The sequence below is a fragment of the Manis javanica genome, chromosome 13 (genome assembly GCF_040802235.1).
Source record: "Manis javanica isolate MJ-LG chromosome 13, MJ_LKY, whole genome shotgun sequence".
In the NCBI taxonomy this organism is placed as follows: Eukaryota; Metazoa; Chordata; class Mammalia; order Pholidota; family Manidae; genus Manis; species Manis javanica.
The window spans coordinates 80,515,776-80,533,081 of NC_133168.1; the positions used below are offsets into that span (position 1 = coordinate 80,515,776).

A 17,306-nucleotide genomic window follows, 5' to 3' on the forward strand; every position below is an offset into this window, starting at 1 on the left:
TTTAATACATACATATTGTGTCACTTCAATTTGGTAATGCATTTTGAGTGCTTGATCTAAGTGCTGTGTAGGATACAAGACTATGAGGGAACGTTTGATCATTTTACTTCCCAACTGAAACCTCTCCTGGGGCTTATAGGAGCCCTACTGAGACATGTTGTATGTAAAGGTGGATTTTGAGATGCATCTTAAATAATTGAGTATTATTAATAATTGACCTTTGTCCATAATTTAGTTTAAAATAAATTAGATTGGTTTCAATGTTACTCTATTAGCACACTTGGCTACCCAAACAGCCTCTTGGTTATAAAGAAAAGGATGGCATTACAGCTAGAGGAATGAGGATTGTGTGTAATCTGAAGCCTGCCTTACTTAAACCCAAGGGAATATGTCCTGAATATGAACTTTACTGATCTTAAAGCAGCTTCAGAAATCATGGTTGAGACAGAGTCCAAACTCCTTAACATGAGATAGAGACACTGCATTATCAGGGAATCCCATTCACCCATCCAGTTTTATCTGCCACTGCTCCCTTATGTATGTATACATTACAGTCACTGAAATTTCCCTAAAGTGTTATGTGTCCTTACCTGTTGTTTCTCCTCACGCTGGAACTCTCTCACACCACACTCCACACTGGCAAATCTGTCCATTAAAAACTGTGGGTTCCAGAGTATTATGAGAGTGACCATCATCATCACAGCAATACTGGCACAGGTCTACTTGCTTACTGTGGGCGGGGGCCTTGGCTATGCTCTTTGTAAGTACTGTCTGGGAAATATTGTCATTATACCAACTTTACAAATGAGAAGGTTGAGGGTACAGAGGTTAAATAACTTGTCCAAGGTCACCCCCCCCAAGGTCCAAGGGTTGGGTGTGTGCATGTGTGGAGGGGAAATGATAATATGGGTGATTGTTGAAACCACAATGTTGCTCATGTGAAACCTTCATAAGATTTAATGTACCTTAAAATAAAATAAAAATTTTTCAAAAGAAAGATTGGAGTTTATCCAGTCTTACTGAGGCAATGACCCAAATGACAACCGATCAGGCGCGTTCTGATCAGACTGCTTCAATGTCCTTTGTCAAGGAACAGTTCGTATACCTGTTTACAACAGGGGGTACCTGCAGGGAAGAGGTTACATTCACCAGTGCATCGGAGCAGTGTGCCAAGAGATATTTTAAAAGAACAGACTCAGTGTGCAGGAGGCAGGGGTCAGGATGGTTACTCTCCTACAGTTCCACCAAGATCGGGGAACCAGGTTTCCTTCCAATCGTTCTCTGAGCACGGCATGCTGTGCCCTTCTCCCGGGTGGGGTGCTGCGGCCTGCTCGGTTGCCCCACACACATTTCCACTGATCTTACACCCCTTCCCGAAGTTCGCCTCGCCACTGGCTTTCTCGGAAAGCTCTCCATAAGCACGGTAACACATTCCTCGTGAGAATCTTCTGACGTGGGCTTCTCCGAAAGAAGAAGCGGGGAAGGCGGGTTCCCCGCTCGGTGCTGCTCGGGCCCAGGACAGCTTTCTCGGGCGCTCTCCAGTCGGAGCGCGGGCCGGCGGCACACGAGCCGCACGGTCGCTCACCCCCGCGCACCAGCTGGGGCGGGGAGGGTTAGCCGGCCACCCGCCGTGGGGCCTCAGCCTGCCCGGCTGCGCTGGGACACAGCAGCCACCGCCGACGCACAGACTCCGTTTCCGAAGCAACGGGCGCAGCGCCTGCGCGCCTAGCTCCCGGGCGCCACGCCCCCAGGGGCCCGCGGGGCGGTGCCTCGGGCGGAAGCGCCGGAGCGGAAGCGGAAGCGGGCGGGCAGCTGCAACAGCGGAGTGCTGAGCGGCCTGTGTTCGGCAGTACTGCGCTCCTCTAGGTAGGGCTCCTGAGGGCCCGGCGTGCGGGCGCTTTCCGGGCCGGTGGCCTCGGCGCCCGCGGCTCTGTGCGGTTGCGGGCCCGGCCCCATGTCCTTACGGTCCCAGTGCCGCCTTGGCGCGCCCTGACCGGAGCCCTCCCCTCAGTGCTGTTGTCCTCGGCCCCCGGCCGCCGGCGCGCGAATCGCCGCTGACCCGGCACTTGCATCCCAAGCGTGCGCGCCAGCCACGAGTCACCTGCGCTGCCCAGCACCGAGCCGCCTGAGGGCCTGGGGGGTGAAAGGACTGGGCTCGCCTCCAGCCCAGGCTTGCAGACCCGCGGGAGAGAATGTATGTCTAAGTCGGCCCAAGAGGGGCAGGACGTTTCTGTACCGGATGCGGGAAGTGAGCTGTTTGAATAAGCCGAAGTTGGGAGGTGAAATAGTGGCCAGAGGTTGTTCAGTCCCGCAGGGAGAACGGCGTGTTTAAGACGCGAAGGTCGGAGGCAGTCTGACATATTCGGGGAAAAAAAGTGCTGGGTACAGATGGGGAATGTCAGGAAGCTAAAGAGAATTTGGAACAAGGAAGTGATCAGACTTAGTGCTGAAAGAGTCTGGCAGGTGTAGGGATAATGGCGGGGGTGATGACTCGCCACATCACAAGAAGAGGGCCCTGCAGTTGGGCAGGAGAGAGAAGTTTTAGAACTAAAAACCCGAAAATGGTAGTGGATAGAAGTGGGAGGTGAGTTTGGTGGAAAAGAGATGAGGTGCGGGTGCTTCTAATGACTTCCAGGTTTCTGGCTTCAGCTTTTGGGTGAATGGTTAAGAGTGAGAAGCACGGAGTGGCATCAGGTTTGGAGCTTCCCAGATGTTCTCCATTGTCTGTCTGCAGATGTGTTACACAGTTTCTCCAAGTCTTGGATCATCTTCTTTATTTTGTTCTCTGTCATTTGCAAATCTTGTCCTTTGACCATGTTTTCTTTGACCCTGCGGGTGTTTGGACCTTGCTATTAGGAGCTACCTTCTGCACCAGCCGAGCCTTCACACATTCTCTCTTTGGTTCCCCATCTGCCTCTGCGCACTCTAAGCTCCACCACAGTGGGTTCCCTGCTCTTGCCGTTCCTTTTGTCTGAGAACTCAGCTGGGCTTCCTTTATCAGTTGTGCTCATGCCAAATACGCCACCTCTCCATGTGCACTAGTTCTTGACTTCCTGGTTTTCTTGTGTTATATCTAACCACCTGCTCTTCCAGACTTACAGAAACCCCATCCCTTCTGGTCCAATTTTTTCTCATCCATAAATTATGAAAACTGCAGCAGGTGACATCTGAGGTCATTTGTATTTTTAGTATTTTGAGGTTCTGCCCTGAGCCTGAACCTGGGAGTCACTGGTGGGGCAGATTAGTGTAAAGCCAAGAGATTCAGGCTTCAGTCCCCTCACTTTTACGGTTCCCTTCTGAGACACTGGGAAGGAACTTAGTGGCCTTGTGTTTATAATTTTATATAGGTTTTTTTAAAAGAAGTTACCCCAATTGTATAAGTTCAGGCCCTGCACAACTTGGATTCCTATGAAACTGGCCTTGGTCGTATCCTGCTGTCTTGTTTTTGGAATTCTTGTCCTTCAAACTCTCCCCTTTGTCCCCATCCTTCCCCTCCTCCCTCCTTCCCTCTCTCCTTCCTCCCCCTCTTGCCCCTCCTGCCCCTCCTCCTCTGCACTCAGGCTTTATTGTAAGTGTTGTGACCTCAGGCAGGTGGCATAAGGTAGTATGCATTGTTGGCTGTGGCCCAGCAATCAGGCCTTCCTGCCTTGTGCTACAGAACATGCCTTTTACTGTAGAGTCTGGGGCTAGCCGGGTGTCTGATGTGGGCTTTTGGAGTAAACTGCACATATTTAAAGTCCCAGGCTTGCTGCTTTTCTGAGAGACCCTGAGCCTTTGCCTCTCTATTTCAAGATTCATTTCTTACGGACTTCCTCTTCTTGATTGCGGTGTCCAGAGCTGCTAGCACAGGTCCTGGAGCATAGAGAGCACTAGATGAATACCAAATGCATGTGGGAATTTAGAACTCATGCCTTTGGTATATCTGTAGGGGGCCGGAAGAGAGTCTCTGACCTCTTTTGTCTTTTGCAGTAGGAAATAGGGCTTTGCATCCCTCCAGTTTTGGGATCCTTCCGGAATAGGGAGAATGTTGGAAATTGGACAGCCAGCACAACCAGTATCCACCAGAGCCCCTCGTTTACCTCTAGTCTTGCCTGTCTCCATCCCTTCTCTGTGACATAGGCAAGACAGTGTTTCTAAGGGCTCTTGCAGATACCTTGCGTGATATCTGATTTCCCCTGGCATGGAGTGCAGGTGCGTACATGGTCTGCAGATCCTCTAGCTGGCTCTTAGCCTCTCCTTAGTCTCCTTCTTAGACCACAAGTTACAACCATACTGAACGGTTTTTTTTTCTTCTATTTTCCATATGTGAAGAACACATTTATAGTATAAATTAAGCTATAGGTTAAACTACTTAATAGACATTAAAGCACCTTATTAACATCCATTTAATAATAAAAAAGACCATACAGACCTAAGAACCCCATCCCTCCTTGCCCTTGCTTCACACCTCCCATGACTGCTTTCCCATTGCTGTCCACCCATGCCTTCCTTTCCTGCCTTGTGTCAAGTCTCATTTGGAATGCCTTTTCTAGGACAGCTGTGAGTCCTGGAACTGTGTGGGTCTTTCTGCTGAGTACCCCCATGCTCTGCTGTGCAGTGACACCCGCTGGGTGTTAACCTGTTTACGTTTCCTGCTAGGGAAGTAAGCAGAGGGCATGGACAGCCTGTTGGAGAATATATGCTTTTACTTTGGTTTAGTAGTTTCATGCCTAAGATTTATCCCCAGGAAATGACTGGAGATGTGCTCAAAGATATATGTACACAGATGTGACTCGCATTCATCTTTACAGATGCAATATTGAACATGACCTGAATGTTCAGTGTGGGCCAAACCCTTCCTCCTGCTGTGTGCACACTGCCTGTCCATTTCGTACAGGAGGGGTGATGTGAGCTTTAGGACTATCTTCATATATATCATGACTTGAAAGTAGATTATAGGAAAGTATGATCCCAGTTTTTAAAAACAGTAGATAATAATGTGTGTACTCTAAAATGTTTGCTGTGGTCTGTCTGTGGAAGATGAGATTATAAGTTGTCCTTTTTTTTCTTTGTACTATCTCTGAATTTTCTGCAAAGAATGTGGTTGCTTTTTTTTCATGGCAGCTTTTTTAATCAGAAAATACATTTTACAAATAAATACATTTCTGACATTAAAGAATAGTTTAGCTTGTAAAAATCAAACATGGTAAAATCTCACTAGAATTTGTGTGGCTTTGTTTTAAATTTTGAGGTGATTTAAGAATTTTGACTGATGAGCTGATTTTAGTATACTTTAGCAACTAATGAGAAATGTTTGATGAATAAATCTGTAATGTAAATAAAATTGCATCAGGACAATTTATGTAGTAGGTCTTGTAAACCTTACTTTGCAGATGAAAAAAATGAAACTGGTTCAGAGTTTCGCTGCTTTCAAGTGGAAGTTATAACTTGTACTTGGTCCTGTTTTGTTCTGAAGGCTTTATCTACATTATTCCACTGCCTGGTGTTCCATCGTTTCTCCCAAGGACACAGCTCAAAGAGGTCAACCTGCCAACTACTGGGTGTCTCCATCAGTCACATACCAGTGTTCTGAATCTTGCTACAAGGCAGACTGTGTTCTGGGGTGGGGGGTCCCCCAGGGCATTCTGAATCTGGACACCTGCACTGAGATATATTAAAGTACATTGCAGCAGCCATAAGCTTTCCTTTTCTCATTCAAATAATCTTTGAGGTAGCCATATTAAAAAAAAGTTATTCTGGCACTTGTGAAAATAGCAAGGAAGACTTTATTCAAGACTTCTGCAGTGTGGGAGTGAGGTACGGCTCAACTGCATATGGCAGAGACTTTTGGGGGCTTATAGCCCAGCCAGGAGTAAGAGGGTCCGTTAAAGACAAAGTTAGGGGATGAAGAGTTTGATTAGATTTTGAGGGTAATCATACACCAAGGGTGTGGGATTTTTTCTAAACTGACCCAGCAGAATTTTTGCTAAAACTGGACTTTGCAGGGACATACATGGAGGCCTAGTCAGGAAGAGGGCACAGAGGGGCCTCGCTGGAGCTTGTCAAGGACAAGGTCTGTCAGGTGTTCAGCATGCCCAGTGTGAAGGTCCTCTGAAGCTTGGAGACAACCCTTCCTTTCCACACCTGGCTGGTTGTGCATTCACAAATACTCAGCACACACCGAGCAAACCCTCTGCCCACTTGCTGGCATGGGATGGGCATTCATCTCATGGCGTTTTCAGTCCCTGTCGTTGTGCTGCTGTGTGTGAGGGGTCCCTGAAATGTGTCTCTCTAGGCGGGGCAGTCAGAAGGAGAGAAGTCAGGGTTACTCACTGGAAGGGTTACCTGGGGCTGGAAATGAGGCAAGAGAGAAAAGAGGGCTCACGTTCATCACGGCCACCCTGCGCCATGTAACCAGCTCACCCAGGAGCTCTCAGTTTTCCAGCAGAATGTACCTGTCTATTCGATTATTTACTTTAGAGCCTAAACACTGATGTTACATGTTAGTTTGCATATTTTTGTCTTGTAGAGAGAGGAACTATTCTGCCTGATAAAGATAAATCCAAACGTTACAGCTTTATTGCTTTGTAGGATGTTATCCTGATTTGTCTCCAGCTTAAGCTAATTTTAGTCAATTGTAGCTGTTCAGATGCCCTCTGAACCACCCTCTCATCTTTCCATCTCCCTCACAATTTATATTCATGTAGGTTATGTCTTTTAGCCTTTGAAAATCATACTTTGACGATATTGGATGACTGGGTATGTCCTTCAGGTGGCCACGAGCACTGGTACTGGTGGTTCTTCGGCAATCACTGCTCTCCACGTGGGATCTATTCCCTGGGCTGCCTGTGAATGCATTTGACCCTCTGGCCAGTGATTGGGCATGCAGTCTTTGTCCCCCTCTATGAGTGACAAATAGGGTTGATAGGTTTTTGCATGCCACTCTTTTTCTCTAAGAGCCTGTCAGTTGAAAGAAGGAACTTCTAGACTTCTCTTTCTTGCTCACACCCTCACCTTCTGATAACTCGGTGTGTGGGGCTGGGTCCGGCTGTCAGGAGAGTGAAGCCATTCTGAAGAGGACGGCCTCCAGCATGTTCCAGCTGGGCTTGTATGCTGCCGGCTGCCCCTCAGAGTTTCCTGCACTGATGCTGTCTCCTGAATTAGTTTGTCAGTTACTTGAGGGCCATGACCCCCTACTTTGTACTCTTACTTGCCCACAGTTGAAGTCTACACTTGCAGATATCTGATTTCTCTTCATACATCTGCCCTTAGATGCCTTGATTTGCTCGTCCATTTACAAATACGTAGTGGGCCTGCACTTGCCAAACTCTTTTCATTGCTGCGGTGAGAAGGAAAACCATTTGAATGGAATTAAATTTTATTTGATGGGTATTGGAAATATGACAGTGGTGTCATCTGTCCTGAGGGGCCCACATCGATGGAAATGATGGAAGTGACTCCCAGACTGTATTTTGGGCAATGACGCGCCTATCTATTGAGACATGACTTCTGTTTTCTTCCCAAACAAGTTTCTGAATAATGAAAATTTCCTGTGTAATTTGCAGATAAAATAAATTAAATTTTACATATACACACACACATATATATATGTATTTGTGCAACCATTTTAAACATTACCTTTAAAGAATGAAAAAACGCGCTTGTATCAGTGAAAGGCTCTTAAAAAAATCTAAAAGGTAATATCTACAGAACTTATCTTTTAAGCATTTCATTTCACACCATGCCAGCTGTGTAGAGGGTGGGTAGTGTGATTATTGAATACTTTAAAGAGCTGAAATACCAGAAGGCATCCTCAAATTTCACAAGTTCCCAAATTTTTCTTTGTAAATGCCATAGAAGAACACATTGTAATATAACATTCCTGAGGTAATTTGTTATTTAAAATGTGAGAAACAGGAGTACCAGTACATGTTTAATTAAGATACTGTGGGGTGAGAAGGAAAACATTTGAATAAAATCAGAGTAGAGGCTGAGCCTGAATTCTTGAGGAATAAAGAGGAGAGTGTTTTGAGAATCTCAGTGTTGACATTTGCAGTTTTAGAAGAAAAATGCATGAAACAAAAATCCCTTTTTGTTGGTGAGGGACAGCAGCCAACCCAAATGTGTCAGGCTGCTGCGTAAGTCGCATCTGGGGGGCCGGGTCCAGGGCGGGCTGCCAGGCTCCCTCTCTCAGCTTCGTCTCTGAGTGTGTGCATTGCAGCGTGTGTGTCTTGAGCAAGCCAGCGAGGACTGCGCGCCGGCCCTGGCCATGGGGGCACCTGATGGGAAGGGATCAGCACCCAGCTCGGAGCCAGTGAGGCATCTGCAGCATAGGAGCAGTCAGAGTCCACGTTCCTAAGAGCTACCTCGGATCCACCTGTCAGCAGACCTTCCAAGTCTGCTGTTTTTAAAGCTAGGCCTGGAGTGGCCACATTCATGAGGCCGAGTACTGTTGGCTGTCTCGACCACCCATTGTATTCCAAGAGCCCCTTTCCAAATGTGCACTCAACACTGGGCTGAAATGCCACCAGAAAAGTCACCTGCTGCAGAAATACGATGTCACCCAGAGGTCTGACCTGCAGAACTGCCTTAGAGCTGAGATAATCCCATTATGAGGTCCAGTTCCTCTTCAAAAACTCGTGTACCATGGAAATGCTCCCAAGATAAACTCTAGACTAGTAATTACTTTATGGTTGGTTTGGGGTATATGAATTCATATGTTCCCTTATGTTTAGAGAACAATGAGCAAGACTTCTCTAAATTTCAACATAAATGTGTGCTATTTATGTCCACATCAGTTTATATTTTTCATTACTAACAGCTATTAAACAGATAACTTCAAATTCCAGTGTTAGGGCCAGATTCCACCAGCAGGCAATAATAAATCCTAAGAAGATGACCCTGTATGGGTGACTTTCCTCAATCAAGTAATTAGAGTCTCTTCATTTGTGAAATAGAACTTTTAGTCTTTTACCTGTCAGGGTTGTTTTGAAGATCAGAGGTTTTGTGTGTGGAGTGCCAGTGCTGTGGGGGACATCAGGCAGAGCTGTGATGGTCTTCAGCCGGTGGCTGCTGTCCTCCAGCCTATGCTGGAGAAGGCTTATTTGTTCAGGTGTTGCTGTTTGCATAATAAGGATTTTTTGTTTTGTTTTATCAAAGGACGCTAAACCCTGATGACTCTTGAATAAAACCCATGTGAAAGAATATAGGCCGTCAAGATAAAAGATGTCATTATGGAATTTTTGTGACCATTGAGAGATTCTATTACCTACTTGAAGAATGTCTTACACTACATCTTTCATTATATATAAGGGTATCTTATTATATCAAGTACTCTGCTTAGACTTTTTCCAGATGCAAATTCTCTTTGAACTATTTTGTCTGTTTCTACATTTTAGAATGGGCAGTTTTCCATTAAAAGTCAGTCACCATCTCAAATGTAAATATTTGCATAGTAGGTTTTATTCTTTGAACATCTTGATTGACCTGTGCTTGACATTACAGTAAAGTGCACATATTACAGTGTCCAGTTCAACCTCGTCAGCATGTGTCACCCCGAGACCATTACCACCATCAAGGTAGTGAATATACCCATCACCCCAACAATTTCTCCTCTGCACACCCCTCCTCCTCGGCATCCCCACCCTTGACAACCACTGCTGTGCTCTCCGTCCCTACAGATCAGCTTGCCTCTCAGTGAGCTAGAATTTTATGTAAATAGAATTGCACACTGTATATATACTCCTTTTTTGTTTGTTTTTTTACTCAGCAAAACTACTTTGAGAAACATCATGTTGTATGTATCAACTTATGTTTTAGATTTTCAAAATCAGTGTCTACTGGAATTCTAGATGGGAAACATCTTGTTTTTGAATTTGATGAGAAATGTCCTGAATAAATGTCTTAGAGAAAATCTTGACAGATTCTTACATTATGTTGTCATGATAAAAGTCCAGCTCAGGGAGCTTCTAAGTGAAATTCCTTATGTGCTGTTGTGGAAAACTCTCTGGGCTCCCAACTGTCATATCATGTAGCATATCATGTTGGAGATGAGAGTTGTTTTGAAATAGAGAATGACCATTAAATGTTACCTTGTGTTTGCTTTGAGGGTGCCATATGTTTAGTGATAGTGCCATAATTGTTAATGTATTTCCCTTTCCAGGTCCTTTCCTGCAGTTCCATTATGGGCGTCAGAGGCTTGCAGGGATTTGTGGGAGGTTCCTGCCCGCATGTATGTACAGTAGTGAATTTCAGAGACCTAGCGGAACGCCACCGAAGCAAGCATCCTGGGTGCACCCCTACCGTTGTGGTTGATGCCATGTGTTGTCTCAGGTACTGGTATACTCCCAGATCTTGGATCTGTGGTGGCCAGTGGCGAGAATACTTTTCTGCTTTGCAAGATTTTGTGCAAGCCTTCACAGCTGTCGGCATCCAGCTGACCTTCTTCTTTGACGGGACTGTGGAGCAGGACAAGCGCCGTGAGTGGGTGAAACGGAGACTCAAGAACAACAGGGAGATTGCCAAGATTTTCCACTATATCAAGTCGCACAGGGAGCAGCCTGGTAGAAGCATGTTCTTCATACCGTCTGGGCTGGCCATCTTTACGCGGTTTGCTTTGAAGACCCTTGGTCAGGAGACCCTGTGTTCATTGCAGGAAGCTGACTATGAGGTGGCGTCCTATGGCCTCCAGAATAACTGTCTTGGAATTCTAGGGGAAGACACAGACTACTTGATTTATGACACCTGCCCCTACTTTTCAATTAGTGAGCTCTGTCTGGAGAGTCTTGAGACTGTCATGCTCTGTAGAGAGACACTCTGCCAGAGTCTGGGTCTCAGCCTGGCAGACCTCCCTCTGCTGGCCTGCCTCCTTGGCAATGACATAATCCCAGAAGGCATGTTTGAAAGCTTTCGGTACAAGTGCTTGTCTTCCTACACCTCAGTGAAAGAGAACTTTGACAAAAAAGGTAACATTATCTTAGCTGTAGCTGACCACATAGCTAAAGTTCTTCACTTGTATCAAGGTGAGAAAAAGCTGGAAGAAATGTTACCTTTGGGACCAAACAAAGCCCTTTTTCATAGGGGAGTGGCATCATATCTTTTGCCAGGACAGAAATCACCATGGTTTTTCCAAAAACCCAAAGGTGTAATAACTTTGGAAAAGGAGATAGTATCCATGTGTACAGAGCCTGAATCCAAGCAGGAAGTTCCCATGTGTACAGAGCTTGAATCCAAGCAGGAAGTTCCCATCAATATAGATCCTGCACCCAAGCAAGAAGTTCCCATGTGTACACACCCTAAAATCAAGCAGAAATTACCTATAGGTACAGTTCTTGAATTTAAGGGGGAAGCACTCATGCGTACAAACCCTGAAATGCAACAAGAAGGCCCCGTGGATATGGAGCCTGAAACGAGGCCACAAGTGACCATGGTTTCAGACCCTGACATCTTAAAGGTATGTAGATATACCCACCTGGTAGGTCATGAGTGGGATGTGTCCTCTGATGGACTTGTCTGTGAACATGGTTGAGGCACTGTGGGGAGCACAGGGCAGGACCCACAGAGTTCAGTTAGGAAGTTGACATAGCACATTTGGACTCATGTCATAAACTGTTTGCTTCTGTTCTAGAGGAGAGCTCTAGGAGTCTGTAGGAGGGAGATCGCTGTGGGCTGAGAGACAGAGAGAAGCTTCTGGTAGAGGTGGGGCTGGACTTTGCTTTGGAAGGCAGAGACGTGGGGCTATAGGAGCATGAAGGGTGGAGCGCTGAGTCTGTGCTGTTGGGACAGCGTAGAACAGGGCTGGAGCAAGGGCTTGAGGGGAAAAGTAAGAAAATGTGGGAGGTGGACTGCAGTCAGACTGTGAAGATCCTTGAACATCCCGCCAGGAATCTGGACTAATTCTAGGGGTAATAGAGCCAAGGAAGGTTTTGATGGAGGGCCACTCTTAATGAACACCTGTTCCGTGTGAGGGTCTGTGCTGACACACCTCATTTATCCTCCCAGCAGCTCTTTGAGGCAGGCACTCTCCTGTTCTGGCTAAGGCATGTGACTGCCCCAAAGGCATCTCAGCAAGCTCAAAACCCAGCCCACAGCCTTATCCATGAATTGCTCCTGGCATTGTGTCACCATCTTTCATCTGGCCACACAAGTTACAAGCCTAGGCACTGTGTATCCCAAGTCTCGTTCCTTTCACCTGTTCAATATTTGGCTACCCTGGACCAAGCTCTGTCCTGACTGGGTCACTGTGGTGATCTCTTAACACTTCCTGTACAAACCCGTGCCCCTTCCAATCCATTAGTCATGCTGCAGGCAGAAATAAAGCTATTTATTTGCACTTCACAGCTCAGGGTAGACATGATCCCTCAACAAGGCTGTGGCAGGCCTCCACCTTGCTGCTAACACGTGTGTGTAGCTGTGTCATCCGTCATCCGTCCTGGCCTGGAAAGCTCTTCTGCCGTATCTGCTGGTTAATGTCTACTAGTGTTTTCCATCATAACTGCATGGTTACACACGCTGAGAAGCCTCCTGACTATCCTATTTATTGAATGAGAAAGTGGAATCAATTTAAACCATACATCGCATCCCCGACCAATGTGTGCTGGCACTGCTAGGCAGAAACACACAACTATCAGCACCTAGTTTTTGCTCAGTAAAAATTACTGAACAAATGCATGAATATGACCTAGTTCCTAGTCCCAAGGAGCTTACAGTGAGGTAGGAGAGATCAGAAGATAAGTATTGCAGTGTAAATGTGCATTGAGCCCCGTAAGGTAGGGAGGAGATGAGTTATAGCTGCGAGGAGAGGATTTATGGAGAGGGAGACACTTTAAGTGAACCTACATGGGAAAGAGGCTTGTGAAGTGGGAGGTGGGCAGGCACCGATGGGGACATCCTATGGGGGCACCAATGCAGGGAGGAGGCTTGGCACTCTGGGACAGCAAAGGTGGCTGGAGCATTGCAGTTTCATGGTGTGTGTGGGAAGAGGACACTGAGGCCCAGTAGGGCCTGAAAGTGCGGGTGAACAATCTGCAGTAGCCATTCAGGGGTTTTGGGGAAGGTAGGAACTGGCCCTCTGTTTCTAAGAAGACAGGGTGTTGGTGTGAAGGGTGGGTTGGAGAAGGGAAAAACGGGCTGGGGGTCAGCAAGAGCCTTTTATAGTGACACTTATTATTAGGTTGACAAAGTGAGATACTGTAGCAGTAAGTGTGATACATCTGGTAGGTGTTGGAAGGAGGAGAAGGAAAAAGTAATTTTTGAGCCTAGAAGCCCAAAGGAAAGGAAGCATAAATGCCAGCTTGATGTCATGTGTGTGCGTGACAATTATTTCATTTTCTGAGTGCCTTAAAAACACTAGCATGTGATGAAAAGGTGTTGAGGCTTTTTCTTTGCAAGTTACTACTTTGTTTCCAAGGAGAAATTGGTTGTATTTCAATTTGAACAGGTTGCCAGAGAGCATCATGTCCAGGCGGAGAGCTACCTGGTGTACAACATCATGAGCAGTGGGGAGGTGGAGTGCAGCAACAGCCTGGAGGACGAACTGGACCAGGCCCTGCCCAGCCAGGCCTTTGTCTACCGCCCTGTGCGGCAGCGCGTCTACGCCCTCTTACTGGGGCACAGTACAGGTGAGGGACAGCATTGATGGAGCTGAATTCTGAGAAAATGGCTGCATGAAGTAGAGTGTGTTCTTTCAGGGCACAGATACACTTAAACAGGGCTTTGTTTCTTTGTTAAACCTGTAACAGAATGCGAATATTGTACAAAACAAAAGGTTAAATGGCATGAGACATCTATAGCTAATTATCAAGCAGTTGGTCAGTATTCATGAAGAGTGCATTGCTTTTATAAAAAGTCATATTTTTATTCCTTAAAAGGATTTGTGCTTTTTAAAAATGTGAAAACCCTTTCCTCCTTTACAGTGCTTATTATTAGATGTTACTGTTATAGAAACATTAAGGTACGTTTATTATTAGAAGACTATTCTCCATCAAAACTATATTTTCATAAAATAATTTTATAAAATCTAGTACATATTTTAGAATATAAACAAAGTTTTCCTTTACCATTTTTGTAGTTTATGTTTTTTCCCTTCTGTGTTCCCATTGTGCAGTAGCGACAAGAGAATGGGGAAGGACAGGCACTGACACAGCAGTAAGATTGGGAGGAGCTTTAATACCCAGTGTAAAGTTAGTGGGGCCCCAGACCCTCTCTTAGGAACAGTCTGGGGCGAGTTGGGGGTGTAGAAAGCAGGGGATGCTTGATGCGTTTAGTCACCCCCTGGGTAAGGCCTTGCTCACTGGAGACAGGCCTGTGGGGCCTCATGTCTGATTTGAGTGCTTTGGTGAGAAGTGGGTCTAGCACACCATTCCTAGGATGGGAGACAGAGGCAGTGAGAGCTGGTGAAAGCATACCTGAGTCCCAGAGGCCTAAACGCTGGTCTCACATCCCAGTGTTGTTAGTATTGCTCCATTGTTCCAGAAAGCAGACCTTTACATAATCTGAAGGTGATGATGGAATCTTCAGATCACAGTGTCGTGATTATTCTTTTTCATTGTTGGGGAGGGAGTGGCAGGTTCTTTGAGCCCATTGTTCGTTAGACCCGTGGCATCCCCAGCATGTACTGCCTTCCCCATGTGCACCGTGAGGGTCCAAGCACCATGTGACCTGAGGAAGGTGTTTACCCTGATTTAAAGCACAAACAAAAGAACCTATGTAATAAATGTGGGAACCAAATATTGTTTAGAAAATTTTTTTCTATTTCTTCTTATGTGCTGCTCTGCCCATAGTCTTCTTTCACATGAAACATCTCACATTGACTCTAATGAGTCAAAAAAGATAGCTTCATCGTGAAAGCTATGATATTTACCTGGAATTGCTTTTAGAGTGTTTTGTTAAATGAAGTTAAAATATGTAAACTTTGCTAACTTAAATTTCATACTTTACTAATTTATAGCCATAGAGATAACTTTATTAGCTAACCAAAATAACAGAAAAAATTACTCAAATTGAACTTGTCTTCAAAGTTTATCTTTATTTTCCTTTTCTCTTTCTCAACTTTTTGACTTTCTACCTGAAGTTTACCTTATTAGGACAGGAAAATAAATGCTCTATTTCTGTTTTGTTTTTTTTTTGTGGTGATAATAATGAGGCATATTCTCTCCTGTTTGTTTAGCTTAGCTTATTATTCCTTGTGTGCTTGAGACATGCATGTTCTGTGTTGCTGAGTACCTATGAATATCAGTAGTGTTAGCAGGGCTATTCAAATCTACTGATTTCCTGTCAACTTTTCTTAGTTCTTGAGAGAAGAATGTTGACATCTCCATTGTGGATGTTTTTGTTTATTCCTTTAGTTCTGTTAGTTTTGCTTCAGATATTTTTGAAGGTCCATTATTAGGTGCATATACATTGAGGATTGTTATGTTTCTTAATGAATTGACCCTTTTAACATTATGAGAATTCCTTTTTAAAAATCTGGTAATACTCCTGTTTTGTAGTTGTTTTTGTCTGATACTAATAAATGCATTCCATTTTTCTTAGTATTACTGTTCTCATGGTGCATCTTTTTCTATCCTTTCACTTTTAAACTACTACTTTGTGTTCAAGTATATCTCTTTAAAGCAGTAAATTGAGTCTGACAATCTCTGTCTTTTAATTGAGATGCTTGGATTATTTGTGTTTGATATAATTATTAATGTGATTGTGTTTAAGTCTTCCATTTTGCTTTTTGCCCTGTTCTTTTTCCCTTATTTTCTCCTTTCCTAACTTATTTTGGGTTAATTGAATAATTTTTAGTATTCTGTTTTATATCTTCTTTTGGATTATTAGGTTCACCAAGTTTTGTTTTAGTGGTTGCTCCAGGCTCTGTTCCATACATCTTTGAATTACTGCACTTTGCCTTCCATTGGTGTTATACCCTATTATGCTAATGTAAAAATCTTACAACAGTGTGCTTTCATTCTCCCATAATTTTTGCTGCTGTTGGTTTATGTCTTTTTTTTTTAAGGTTTTTTTATTTTGAAATGATTGTACTCAAGGGTGGGCATTGCAAATATGCACAGACTCCGTGCACCCTTCACCCAGCTTCCCCCAAAATGACTTCTTATATAATAAAGTACAATATCAAAATCAGAATGTTGACACTGGTACATTCTAATAACTAGACTATGGACCTTAATCATTTTTCACCATATTTTGCATTTGTTCATTTGTGTTTGTATAGTTCCATGCAGTTTATCAAGATACAGAACCAAACCTTCACCACAGAGGAACCCCCTCATGCTGACCCTGTGTGTACCCTGCTATCTATCCCTGTCCCCGGGCTACCACTGCCCACTTTCTGTACATTTTGGTCATTTTGAGACTGTTACATAAATGTCTTATCAATATTTAGTCATTTCAAGAATGTTACATATAGTATGTAACCTTTTGAGGTTATGCATATATTTTAAACCCCATAATACATGATTCTTATTTTTACTTTAAACCAGGAAGTGGCAGACTTTTTTTTGAAGGGCCAGATGATAATAAATAGTTTAGGCTTTGAGGGCTCCCACAGTCTGTGTAATCAGTACTCTGCTGTAGTATGAAAGTGGTCATAGACAGTGTGTCAGTGAAGGGGTGTGGCGTGGTGCCAATAAAGACTTATGTGGTATCCCGTGTCACAAAATTTGAGTATCATACAATCTTCCTTTATCACCAAATAGTCCTCTTCTGGTAATCTTCCAATCATTTAAAGTAATATTAAAGCATTATTGGCTTTCTCACTATGCAAAAATAAGCAAGGCAGACTTGGCCTATGGGCTGTAATTTTCCAGCCCTTACTTGAAACAGTCAGTTGTCTTCTAAAGGAGTTAATGAACGAGAAAGCCCTTTCTGCGTCCCACATCTGATATACTCAATTCCCTTTGTGGGTCCAAATTCCTTTAGTGTCCTTTCTCTCCATTTGAAGGACTTTGACATTTCTTGACCTGTTCATTTTAATTTCCTGAATTTTTTCCTGCTATTCTCTCTATTTCAGAAGTGTACTTTTGCTAGATATAGAATTACAGGTATTTTTTCGCTTAGCACTTAAAAGACATCATGTTGTCACTGGCTTGCATGTTTCTCATGACATGACAGTGGTCCGTCTTTACTATTGTTCCCCATATGTATCGAGTGTTTTTCCCTCTAGCTGTCTTGAAGGTTTTTCTCTTGATCACTGGTTTTCAGCATTTTGTTTAAGTTGAGCTTTAGAGTGGTTTGCTCTGTGTTTATTCTGCTTGGGATTCTGAGCCTCTTGGATCTGTGAGTTGATATTTCCTATCAAATTTGAAAAAAAAAATTGAGCGTTATTT

The 17,306-nt window shown here is 44.3% G+C and overlaps 1 protein-coding gene across 15 annotated transcripts in view; it reads left to right on the forward strand.

The window, feature by feature from the left end:
- The first annotated feature begins 1,761 nt into the window (after positions 1 to 1,761).
- The window catches only part of FAM120B (family with sequence similarity 120 member B), an 85,372-nt gene continuing 69,827 nt past the window's right edge, over positions 1,762 to 17,306 (forward strand). For 6 of the 15 annotated variants that reach the window (XM_037020880.2, XM_037020884.2, XM_037020886.2 and 3 more), the window contains exons 1-2: positions 10,142 to 11,431; positions 13,418 to 13,598. In XM_037020880.2, the coding sequence (XP_036876775.2) occupies positions 10,163 to 11,431; positions 13,418 to 13,598 (1,450 nt within the window). In that variant the 5' untranslated portion in view covers positions 10,142 to 10,162. The other 9 variants (XM_073219919.1, XM_037020888.2, XM_037020879.2 and 6 more) reach the window with 7 other exon arrangements.